Genomic DNA, 12,718 nt, shown 5'->3' on the forward strand with positions numbered 1-12,718 from the left:
TTTTTTAGCGTGAAAAAAACGACCATGTATAGTAAGGCTTTTTTAGCCGACAAAAACGACCATGTATAGTAAGGCTTTTTTAGCCCAAAAAATCGACCATGTATAGAAAGGCTTTTTTAGCCGAAAAAACCGACCATGTATAGTAAGGCGTTTTTGAGCGAAAAAATCGACCATGTATAGAAAGGCTTTTTTAGCCAAAAAAAACGACCATGTATAGTAAGGCTTTTTTAGCCAAAAAAAACGACCATGTATAGTAAGGCGTTTTTGAGCGAAAAAAACGACCATGTATAGTAAGGCTTTTTTAGCCAAAAAAATCGACCATGTATAGTAAGGCGTTTTTAGCCGAAAAAAACGACCATGTATAGTAAGGCTTTTTTAGCCAAAAAAAACGACCATGTATAGTAAGGCGTTTTTGAGCGAAAAAAACGACCATGTATAGTAAGGCATTTTTAGCCGAAAAAAATGACCATGTATAGTAAGGCGTTTTTAGCCGAAAAAAACGACCATGTATAGTAAGGCTTTTTTAGCCAAAAAAAACGACCATGTATAGTAAGGCGTTTTTGAGCGAAAAAAACGACCATGTATAGTAAGGCTTTTTTAGCCAAAAAAATCGACCATGTATAGTAAGGCGTTTTTTACCCCAAAAAATCGACCATGTATAGAAAGGCGTTTTTGAGCGAAAAAAACGACCATGTATAGTAAGGCTTTTTTAGCCAAAAAAAACGACCATGTATAGTAAGGCTTTTTTAGCCGAAAAAAACGACCATGTATAGTAAGGCTTTTTTAGCCGAAAAAAACGACCATGTATAGTAAGGCGTTTTTGAGCGAAAAAAACGACCATGTATAGTAAGGCTTTTTTAGCCCCAAAAAAACGACCATGTATAGTAAGCCGTTTTTAGCCCCAAAAAAACGACCATGTATAGTAAGGCGTTTTTGAGCGAAAAAAACGACCATGTATAGTAAGGCTTTTTTAGCCAAAAAAAACAACCATGTATAGTAAGGCTTTTTTAGCCGAAAAAAACGACCATGTATAGTAAGGCTTTTTTAGCCAAAAAAAACGACCATGTATAGTAAGGCTTTTTTAGCCGAAAAAAACGACCATGTATAGTAAGGCGTTTTTTACCCCAAAAAATCGACCATGTATAGAAAGGCTTTTTTAGCCGAAAAAAAACAACCATGTATAGTAAGGCTTTTTTAGCCAAAAAAAACAACCATGTATAGTAAGGCTTTTTTAGCCGAAAAAAACAACCATGTATAGTAAGGCTTTTTTAGCCAAAAAAAACAACCATGTATAGTAAGGCTTTTTTAGCCGAAAAAAACGACCATGTATAGTAAGGCTTTTTTAGCCAAAAAAAACAACCATGTATAGTAAGGCTTTTTAGCCGAAAAAAAAGACCATGTATAGTAAGGCTTTTTTAGCCCCCAAAAAACGACCATGTATAGTAAGCCGTTTTTAGCCCCAAAAAAACGACCATGTATAGTAAGCCGTTTTTAGCCCCAAAAAAACGACCATGTATAGTAAGCCGTTTTTAGCCCCAAAAAAACGACCATGTATAGTAATTTTTTCACGCTAAAAACGCCTTACTATACATGGTCTTTTTTTTCGGCTAAAAAGCCTTACTATACATGGTCGTTTTTTTTCGGCTAAAAAAGCCTTACTATATATACATGGTCGTTTTTTTGGGGCTAAAAACGGCTTACTATACATGGTCGTTTTTTTGGGGTCAAAAACGCCTTACTATACATGGTCGTTTTTTTTTTGGCTAAAAAAGCCTTACTATACATGGTCGTTTTTTTCGCTCAAAAACGCCTTACTATGCATGGTCGTTTTTTTCGGCTAAAAACGCCTTACTATCCATTGAGGTTTTTTTGGGGTCAAAAAAGCCTTACTATACATGGTCGTTTTTTTGGGGTCAAAAACGCCTTACTATACATGGTCGTTTTTTGGGGGGCTAAAAACGCCTTGCTATAGGTTGTTTTTTTCGGCTAAAACGCCTTACTATACATGGTCGTTTTTTTCGGGTCAAAAACTCCTTTATATACATGGTCGTTTTTTTTGGGCTAAAAACACCTTTCTATACATGGTCGTTTTTTTGGGGTCAAAAACGCCTTACTATACATGGTCGTTTTTTTCGGGTCAAAAACGCCTTACTATACATGGTCGTTTTTTTCCAGCTAAAAACGCCTTACTATACATGGTCGTTTTTTTTGGCAAAAAAAACGCCTTACTATACATTGTCGTTTTTTTCGGCAAAAAAAACCCTTACTATACATGGTCGTTTTTTTGGGGTCAAAAACGCCTTACTCTACATGGTCGTTTTTTTCGGGTCAAAAACGCCTTACTATACATGGTCGTTTTTTTGGGGCTAAAAACGCCTTACTATACATGGTCGTTTTTTTGGGGCTAAAAACGGCTAACTATACATGGTCGTTTTTTGGGGGCTAAAAACGCCTTACTATACATGGTCGTTTTTTTCAGCTAAAAAAGCCTTACTATACATGGTCTTTTTTTTTCGGCTAAAAAGCCTTACTATACATGGTCGTTTTTATTGGCTAAAAACGCCTTACTATACATGGTCGTTTTTTTCGGCTAAAAACGCCTTACTATACTTTGTCGTTTTTTTCACGCTAAAAACACCTTACTATACATGGTCGTTTTTTTCGGCTAAAAACGCCTTACTATACTTTGTCGTTTTTTTCACGCTAAAAACGCCTTACTATACATGGTCGTTTTTTTGGTTCAGAAACGGCTTACTATACATGGTCGTATTTTTTAGCTAAAAACGCCTTACTATACATGGTAGTTTTTTGTTTTGGGGGGGCCTAAAAACAACTTACTATACATGGTTGTTTGGTGTCAAACATTTTTTTTTGGCCTTACTATACATGGTCATTTTATTCGTCGTTTTTTTCGACTCAAACGCCATGGCTAGCACGTGACCTGCTCTAAAATGCTTAACTCGCCGTGGACATCAAGAGAAAAAGGGAAGTTAAAGGCGGCAGTTGAAGACTCCACAGTGCCACATTCAAGAATGAATGTGGCAGTGGAGGAACACGTCAACACTTTCGTTCCACCCTTTGATAATGGACGATATCGACAAAAAAGCACGCCAGGGATTTATCATTTCACAGATTTCGTGTAATGTAAAAACCTTTCTAAGTACCGGGCAAATTAGTATCTGAAAAAGACGGATCCCAAATGAGCATCCAGATTGTAAATGACAGACGTGATTTCAGTCGACATGGAATCGTAGAAAACGGGCAGAAAATCCTTGAGAGCTGTTTGCAATGAGCAAAGCACCGCGCGGTGCAGCGCGTCGCGTGCATGGAACACATTCGCGAGTCGAACGAAGCTGGCGTTGCGGCTACGTCTCGGCGATGGGCGCCAGTCCGGGCGTCTTCAACGTTCTCCACTGCTTGCGTGGCGTCCTCGCGGCTACGCCGGCGCCTCTGTGCTGATGCCGTTTGTCCTCTTTGACTTTCCGGTCGCCGGCGCGCAGGAGCCGGGCGGCCGTCAGGAAAGGGTCGCTCGCCACCCCCAAGTGCTCCTCCGGGGGACCGCGGCCAAATCCAGCCCAGACGGAGGTCTGCTCGCTTTGGATGTCAGCACCGCCGTTCATTTTGCGCGGTCGCCTGCAAGCAAAAGGCAAGCTGTGAGCATATCGGGGAAAATGACATTTTTGAGAGGAAGAACATTTTGCGAACCTGATGTGCAGTCGCTGATGCGTGCGCGTCTCTTCTCCTGCTGGAATTGCAACTGCTACTTCACTCATCTGTTGACTCCTCCCTCCCCTGCGTGCTTCACGCGCGCATACGAGTCTGTACGGAGTGTTCCAGTGACCTTCAACCCACATGAGGATCCGCGCGGTCTGGCGTGAACCGGCCGAAAGCCGCCTTCCGGACGAACCTGCTGACCTGCAGTGAGAAGAAAGCAAACAAATGAGCGATGCGGATCGAGAGGTTACTGTCCACGCGGCCACGGGACGGGCGGACGTATTTTTTTTTTTGGGATGATTTGTGGCGACTCATCGTCATACCGATCGAGCAAACTGCAATCGTGCAATGACATGATTTTTTTTCAACCATCCCCCAAAAATGTCTGAAAAAGCGTGACAGTAATATTTGTGTCAAATCCTTCATGATATATGATCCACAAATGATCATCATCATTTTTTCCACGCAAGTCATTTTTGTACAAATTTTCTTACAAAATGCAATCTCAATCTTTTTTTCAATTCAATGATGTGGCGGGCCGGAGGTGGCCCCCGGGTCACCTGGTTGACACCGATGGTGTTAAGGAGTCAACACAAGTCGAGCATTTGGAGAATTTCTATTGCTGCCGCGCCTGCGCCAGGTTTTGGGTGGAGGTGATCTGGTGCGGTTGGCATTGGCTGGCGCTGCTCCAACAAAATGATGTCATCACCTTGTGGCGACCGGAATGCATTTGTCGGTACTGTTCAAAAGTACGTCGCTTCGCTTCGGGGATCTTCAAATTCAGGCCTTTCGGTCAATAAATGATTCTGAAACAAAAGACACAAAATTATACGAGTCAGGATCCACAAAATTGTTTTCACACGAAAGCCACATGATACATTTTGAACCTACCTAGCAAATCTCTCTCCATTTTTTTATTTATTTAGGTTTTTTTTTCAGGGGGCGAGGCGAAAAAAATGTAATGGGGGGAGGGGGGGTGTACAAAATGCTACTAAATGATTCTGAAACCAACAAAATATTGCGCAATATCCACAAGCACGTGTTGGGGCAAAGTGCACTTTTTGTCATCTTTGTGCAAAATCCCGAAAATATTTCTTCTAACTTTATGGAAAAGCCCACAAAGTACAGTACCAATCCGAATGGATCTACCAATCAGCTTTTGGCATTCAAATCCCGTTGGCGATGATGTCCCTCGTGTTGGAGGAGCTTTGCCGTCAGCTGGTCGGCGACCGGCCCAGCAGGTCGGTCCGGTCGCTCTTCTCAGCTTTTTATTTCGGGAGTCACTCACTCAGGCTATTCGGAGACGTTCGCTTTCCTTTCCTCAAGGTGCCACACACTCCGGTAAGACGCGCTCACGCGTGTTTTATTGTTCTTGTCCTTGCGATATTTCACAATGTCACTATTTTGATGTTCATCTTTTGGTGGGGAGAAGCACACCTGACTGGATTTCAAGTCATCGGGGTGAGTCGGGCTGGTGATTCGTTTTCAAACAGGCAATTTGGCAAATGAGTTTGTCGTGTGGCTCTTTTTTTTTTTTTTTTTTTGTTGAAGAAAAAGGAACATTTTTGGGAGAAAAACAAATCGGACCGTGTTCTTGAACATGTTTTGGGATAAGTGGATTTTCCTTTGGGCGGAGGGTTTTAAAGTTGGCCATGTCACGAAAGATTCAAATAACAAATTTGGGGGAAAAACAACAACAACAAACAAACAACTATTTGTCCTGAAAGAAGATTTTGTCACGATACCGATTTGAGGGAAAAAGATGACTTGTCCACCTTCATGTTCAAATATAACCATTTGATCATCCAATATTTGGACCGTTTTTCGTCCCGTTTCTATCTGACCAATCACCCGCATGCGTCTATCGCGCTTATTATCTCCTTCTGAGAGGAAATACGATATCTGATAAAAAACAAAAACAAACACAAAATTGTCCCCACCTTTCTTTGTGTGTAATTCTCCAGCGACAGGGCTGCAAACCGAGTGAGACTTTGTCCTCCTCCGCCAGGGAGCCGACATGACGTCCAAGATGGTCGTCAAGCAGCCTCAGCCCGTCATGGTCCACCAAGACTCCAACGAGTGGGGCAGCGGCATCTGCGACTGCTGCGACGACGTGCCCATGTGTAAGAGACGAGCGAGGTGACATCACCATCATGTTGACGAGCGTTGGGAGTTTGCGAGGGCAACCCGCTGTGTGTGTTTTCCGTGTGTGTGTCTTTAAAAGGCTGCTGCGCCTTCTGGTGCTTGCCTTGCTTCGCCTGCATGACGGCCAAGAAATACGGCGAGTGCCTCTGCCTCCCCTTGGTGGACGTCCTGCTCAGCCCCTTCGTCCCTCCCGTCACCATGTCCACCAGGGTGTCCATGCGCCAGCTCTACGGCATCCGGGTAAGCCAGCCTTGCGCCCCCCCCCCCCCTCCTCGCCCCTGCAAGCAAAAGCACAAATAGACGACGTGAGCTTCCGGGCGGGAGACTTTTGACCACTCGCAAAACGTTCGGGATATCGTTTTTCGAGCGCCTTTTTTCGAGTGACGCTGCATCTGTCGTCCGCAGGGCTCCATGTTCAACGACTGCGTGTGCGCCACCTTCTGCGCGGCGTGCGTTTGGTGCCAAATGGCGCGCGAGATGAAAGCGCGGGCCATCGAAATCGTGCTGGTGAACAAACATACTAAGACCTTGGCCTAACGGCATAACGCTCCTTTTCACACTTTGGAGGGGGGTCGTTGGAGGGGGTGGGGGGGTGTCACACGTTTGTAAAACGCACGCAAACAATATTGACACATATCCAGTGCCATTTTTCTTTCTGTCGAACAGGCTAATGGCTTATCAATTCATTTTCGATGGGGAAGATTGATTTTTCGGGATGGGCGCCATGTGTCGCGGGACATTTTTCTTTTCTCGAGGCAAACTTTACTAATGAACTCCCAAACACTGCCGATGTGTACGACGAGCCGCGATCATTCAATCATTTGGATTGGAATTCTGATTTCTGGAGATAACAAAGCTAATCTGCTCACTGGCACCCCCTTGAGGATTGTAAAGGGACCGCAGGAGAAAATGTATCCGTGCCTCTTGAATCTTGCAAATTGTTTCTGGAATAATTGAATGAAGGACATCGCACAGTCTTTGGTCATTTTGAAAAGTTGATTTTCATGATTGATTTGGTCATTTTTCATTCAGTTACTACGCTCATGGTTTTGATGTTCATGTTGCATCTCAATATTTATCTTATAACGATACAATATAAATATATAAAACGGAAAGTTGATTTTTGTTTTTTGATTCAAACTTTTTTTTCAAAATAAAACAAAGTAAATCATTTGATCGAATGACGAACCAATTGTTTTTTTTTGTTTTTTACAATGACAGCAAAAATTTTGGTGAGATAAGAAGTTAAGAGAGAAACCATTAAACTATTGACATGTATTTTTTTTGGAGGTGGGGAGGTCGCGGGGGTACTAAATGATAAAATCACATAGAAGGCATATTTGTAAACATTTGTGAATCAAAGTATGGATTAGCCAATTATAAAAATTCCCAGAGCAATAAAAGTGAAGCAGTCAATTACATTTTTAGTAAAAATGAAAAAAAAAACCCCACAAATCTTAGCCTGCGCTTTTAATAACCCAAAAGTCAGAAGACTGGCTTGCTTATTTTTATTTTCCTTTGCCACTTTCTACTCGATACGATTCCTAAAAGTCTGCAAGTGGCAGTACACTAATTTGCCAAACGTTAGCAAGATCGACATCGTTTTTAATGAATCATACGAAGCCGCAAAGAGCCAAAACAAAACCAGAATTGGATGAGATTGGAGCGTCTGGGTTGGCCGGGACGAATGCGGCCGACGTTAATGGGGTGCGAGTGAAGGGGCGTGGCCAGGGCAGCTCGTAAAGGCGGCAGGAATGTTCATTGCTGGCTGGCTGCCCGCTTTGTTGTGTTGGCGGGGGCACAGGGCTTCTGTTGTGCCTCCTTAAAAGGCCCACAAGAGCTGATTTAATATCTGTGACTTCCACACACACACGCACACACACACACACACACACACACACACAAGGCGCGCAGGCAACTTGTCCCACCTCCAGCACTCACTTCATCCGCTCCCATCCTCGGACAAAATAGCTTGTCTCATTTCCTCCGTGTTGCTTAATCAGGCAGTTGACCCCCCCTCCCCCCAGGTTATAATCCAATTTGGAAAAGTTACAAAACTACAGGTGCAACTAAGGCTGCGCTATGACTCGAATTTGAATTGTGATCACAAACGTCAAACGTCAGTGGCAGCGGTCGTGTGACAACCACAAGGGGGCGACACATGGTTAAGTCTTCATTCAGCTCGACGGAGTCAAACAAAAGAATCTCATATTTGATTCAGTAAACCCCCTCGTAAATTTTAAATTATTAAGTACGTTGGATAAATTTATCATTTATTCTAAATTGAATATCGATTTGTTTTAAAGTTTCATGTTTAGTTTTGTCCATCCAGTAATTTTGCACTACTTCGAAAAGTAATACTAATGTCATAATTGCCAGAATAAACAACGGGACTCAAAACTTTTTGGAGGAGATTTATGGAAAAAAATAAAATCATAATGTTGAAAGAAAAAAAAAGTTCTTGATCCATGAATAAATTGCTGATTTTACAATACTAAAGATGTAATCGTGTGAGAATAATAATAATGACGATTGTGAGAGTAAAGTTGCATTTTGGAAAAATACTTATTTTTAAGTTGGGAACACAAAGTAAATGTGAAATTATGATTATTTTTGAATCTTGAGGAGAGTAAAGTTGTACTTTGACGGGAGCAAGTTGAGAATGACTTCTCTCCTGAAAGTGATTCATCACGGAATGAAAACATTTTTCAATTTAGCTCAAGTGTCCCTCATCTCTGATCGGCTACTCGTCACTGGGCAGAAATCAGCTGACATCAAAACTCTTCTGACAGGCGGGGCGCCAAATGCCGTATTGCGCAACCTCAAAGTGAAATACAACTGAACTGCACTTAGGCCGCGATTCTTTCCCGCACCACAAGAGGGAGCTTGTGTATCGCACACTTTTGAGAATCCGGCTCACTGGATGCATTTGAACCTGAGGCCTATGAAGCCCACCTGAGTGACATGAACCGTGATAACCTGACCCCCCCGTCTTCCGCCATGACAGATAGAGACACGGTCTATCTGCCTCCAAGTCTTTTGTCATTTCCTGGGGGAAGTGTTCCTTTTTCAAAAGACAAGCTCCGAGTTTGCGGGGGATGGAGGAGTGGGCTGATAACGCTCAGATTAAGATGAGGTGATGGTACGTTTCTTAGGTGGGGTGAGGGGGGGGGGGGGGCGACGACATATGCGTGGGGCGCTCAGGCGTAGTCCGACTATCACAGCGCGAGCCTGCAGGCAAACAAACAACTCTGACCTCTGAAAACAACGGCAGCGGGGAGCGTCTGATAACTGCGGCCGTGCGAAGGGGAGGGCGAGGGTCGAGGGCAAAGGGGCGCACGGGCCCAGACTTTTCGGACTCCTGCTGATTTGGCCATCTATTTCAATCAGGACGAGATTGTCAATCAAAACATTCAGGCCTCTCGGTAGACGACAGGACTCCTGGGCAAATTCAGCGACAACGTTCGGAACGGTTTGAGCAGGTCCAATTCGATGGGGGGGGGGGGGGGGGATTTTACAGAAGTGAATTTGTGGAACTGAAAGTTGCCATTTTACAAGAAATGTTGACTGCAGGAAATAAAAGGGCACTAAGGCCAAAGTACACCTTAGAAAGCTGTTTTACAAAATAAAAGCATATAGTTGTGACAAAAAAAAGGTGCAATGCGCATGATTGGGAGGGAGGCTTTCAGTTGGGATTTCACAAGAAGCGATATTTTTTTGAGACTAAAGTCAAAATGTCAGAAGAGAAATGATTTTGAAAAAGGTTTTCTTTTTACAAGATCTGTTAAAAAAAAAGTAATAATTATGAACTTGAAATTGGAGTTCAGTCCGTTTAATACGTTTGTAGATGCAGGTCGAAAAATGTCTTTTGCAAGACAGAAGTTTTTTTTTTTTTAAATGTGCGATGGGAAAAAATGCAGTTGATTTTTTAAAAATATGGTTTTATTTCTCAAAAACCCAATGTTAGTTCATGGAGAAGGAAGCCTTAAAAAATACTTCAACAAAAAAATATTAAAAAAAAAATATTCCTTAAAACTTGAGTTTGTTTTAGGTAACAAACAATTTAAACCGTGCCATTTTTTTCTCCAAAAATAAGATTGGCTTTGAAAAGAATCCCTTTCCTACCCTCCTCAAAGTATGACATTTTTACAGATTTTTATAAAAACATTTAAATTAACTTCTTCAGTGATTCTGGAAAATGGACTTTCTTGTTTTTTATAATATGACCTTTTTCTAGTACTATCCACCCTCATTTTATTTGGACTATTATTTAAAATGACGCTTTAGCCGCTTTAGCCTCCTCACGATTGTAAATAGTGACGTTGAAATTGCCAAACTCACGATCACAATGTCACTTTGGTGGTGCAGTTTTTCCAATTGGTGTCGTCCTCTGAAGTCCGTTTCAGGGAATCCTTATGACGATTTGGTCGTCGTCCACCGGGGGTCAGTATCGGACGATGGGGAGGAGCTTTTCCCTTCATTAGCGGCGTTAGCGTGGTGATATACTGCCGCCGCAAAGTGCATCTCGAGCTTCGTTGAAAGGCTGAAGACGATCTATAACTCTTGCTCACGCGTATTTGACTTGCTGCTAACCGTGGCCAAAAAACACACGCACATTAATCGGCGTTAGTTTGGATCTTTTCTCGGGGGGAACATTTGGGCCTTCGACCAAAAACACGTGAGCTCTCATGGCGACGTAGACAAGAGGACGAGTGTTAAATAAACGTGAGCGCGGATGCAGACGGCTCCCAATCAAAAGTGTGCTTGGCCGAGAACCAAGTCTCAGGAATTGCCTTTCACTGTCAGCACCGACTTAAACTGTCCAGACCAGCCGAGCGCGTGCGTGCGTGTGTGGGTGTGTGTGTCTTTCTATGGCTGTGCGACACAAGCCTTGACACCCCACTTTTATTTGGGCCGCTCTACGAAACCTTCACCCGATGACTTATACTGAGTTTGCGTGCCGTTTTCGGTAGCGCTGCATGGATTGTAGACTACTGATATTTTGCATGAATTGTCCCCTCAACCCCCCAAAAAAATGTTAACAGATAAAATTTTTAGAGAAAAAACACTATTCATTGCCATCATTTTAATCTTTAGTCGTGTTGCTGTAAAATCTGTATAACTTATTCCTTGGAATCTTATATTTAGAAAACGTGTTCTTTCAAAAGATTGTGCTCACAAAAAAACAAAAACAAAAGCAAAACAAAACTAGTTTTTACAGGAGAAAGATCTCAATCAGGATGAAAATTCTAACCCAAGATAATTTCTTTGATATTTTCAACTTTTCATTTTTGGGGAGACAAGTCTTTAGTTTTTGTTTGAACATTTTTTTTTTCCTCTTCTGGACATTTTTTCTGGAAACTTTCTGAGTGCAATTACATACGTTTGGTTTGAAGGACGCCGTTTAATCCTGCCTGACCCGTAGTGCCTCTAACTACCCTGACCCACGCCCCCCATTCGTCCTCACTCGCTGTAACCCCCCGCCCCCATCCACCCCACCTTCCAAAAAAATCCTTAAAGCTAGACTCCTTGTCACCATGGCGATTGCTAGACTAAACAGCCAGCAAAATTCACCAGATCTGCACCCCATTGGATGTCCAAATCGCCCCCTCAGCCCTCCCTCGCCTTCTTTTTTTCAGCCGGCCACTTTTGGGGCACACATTCGCACATGTGAAGTAGCCGAGGCTAACGTGTCGCCTTAACATTCTTGACGCCATAAACAAAAGCGAGCCCGACAGATGCATCAGTGGGACGGCTGGCAACGGTAAAGCCGTCCTGACAACCAGAGTGCTTAAAAAAACCAAAACAAAACACTGAAGGGAAAAAAAAGAGAACTGAAGCTTGAGTTCATAAAGGTACCTAAAATTAATTGGAACAGTCACGAAAATGTCTGTTTGGCTAAACAAAAGAAGGAAAGTTATTTGGGAACTTTCATTTGCGTTACTTTTTGAGGAATCATGATTTCACATTTTGTTTTAAGCGTTTGTCGAAATGCTTAAAACGGATCTTGATGCTTCAAAATGAGAATGATTTTTACTGACTTTGATGATTTTTGTCCATTTTAATTCGTTATTTTTTTTTATTGGCAATTCTCAAAATGTGCATTTTGAGGGACTGTCATTTCAGATTTTTGTCTACAACTCATCTTTAGACATTGACCAAAGTTTCTTGGCAATTTTCGAAACTTGCATCTTGAGCAATTGTCATTGTTTTTCATTTTCATGTAGCATTAGTGCTAACAGCGAAAATTCAACTTTTTGTCTCCTACTTGAACAATCTTACTCGGGCTCTTAAAAATGCCGATTTTATATTTTACATGAACAGAGTGACCGGTCGCTTGACATGAGAGAAAAAAAAATTAAAATGAGAACGGACGCAAAGCGGCCGGCAGACATGTTGGAGTCCCTCAGGTCCGCCGACGCGACCGATTGCTTGACCGCATTGTGACTCCATATCAGTCAAGGAGACACACACACACACACACGCGCGCAGGGCTTGTGTGTGTGCATGTGTGTCAACAGTCAGAAGAAGAAGAAGAAGAAGTTGCCTGGCCTCCGAGCTTGATAACGAGCCTCTTAAAACTCGCAGGCTAATCAAGCTCAAAGAGACGAGGGGGGAAGAAAAGAAGATAGATAGCGAAGGAGAAGCCTCTTTCTCTTCTTTCCTCCACTTTTTCAATTCCCTCCTTATCTCCCCCTCGCTCGGCGGGAGGACCCTAATGGCCGCCAAGGGGGGGTTGCCCCTCCCCGCCTTGCACGACATACCAGCACTGCCATACAAAATGCACATTGAGTCACCAAAGAGTTTTTTCGGGATGAGCTCATCATGAACGCATTCAAGACGTTTGTTTTTTTTTTAA

At 42.7% G+C, this 12,718-nt stretch overlaps 1 protein-coding gene across 2 annotated transcripts; it reads left to right on the plus strand.

The window, feature by feature from the left end:
• The first annotated feature begins 4,970 nt into the window (after window positions 1-4,970).
• On the plus strand, window positions 4,971-7,032 carry LOC127588273 (cornifelin homolog B-like). Of its 2 annotated transcripts, none has more exons than XM_052046929.1 (4): window positions 4,971-5,055; window positions 5,679-5,837; window positions 5,939-6,099; window positions 6,265-7,032. In XM_052046929.1, the coding sequence occupies exons 2-4, from the start codon at window positions 5,732-5,734 to the stop codon at window positions 6,394-6,396; spliced, it is 399 nt and encodes a 132-aa protein (XP_051902889.1). In that variant the 5' UTR covers window positions 4,971-5,055; window positions 5,679-5,731; the 3' UTR covers window positions 6,397-7,032. The 2 variants fall into 2 exon arrangements, with proteins under 2 accessions (XP_051902889.1, XP_051902890.1); XM_052046930.1 differs by having other exon boundaries at window positions 5,049-5,179; window positions 5,685-5,837.
• Window positions 7,033-12,718: the final 5,686 nt, after the last annotated feature.

Source organism: Hippocampus zosterae, chromosome 16, assembly GCF_025434085.1.
Source record: "Hippocampus zosterae strain Florida chromosome 16, ASM2543408v3, whole genome shotgun sequence".
Taxonomy (NCBI): domain Eukaryota; kingdom Metazoa; phylum Chordata; class Actinopteri; order Syngnathiformes; family Syngnathidae; genus Hippocampus; species Hippocampus zosterae.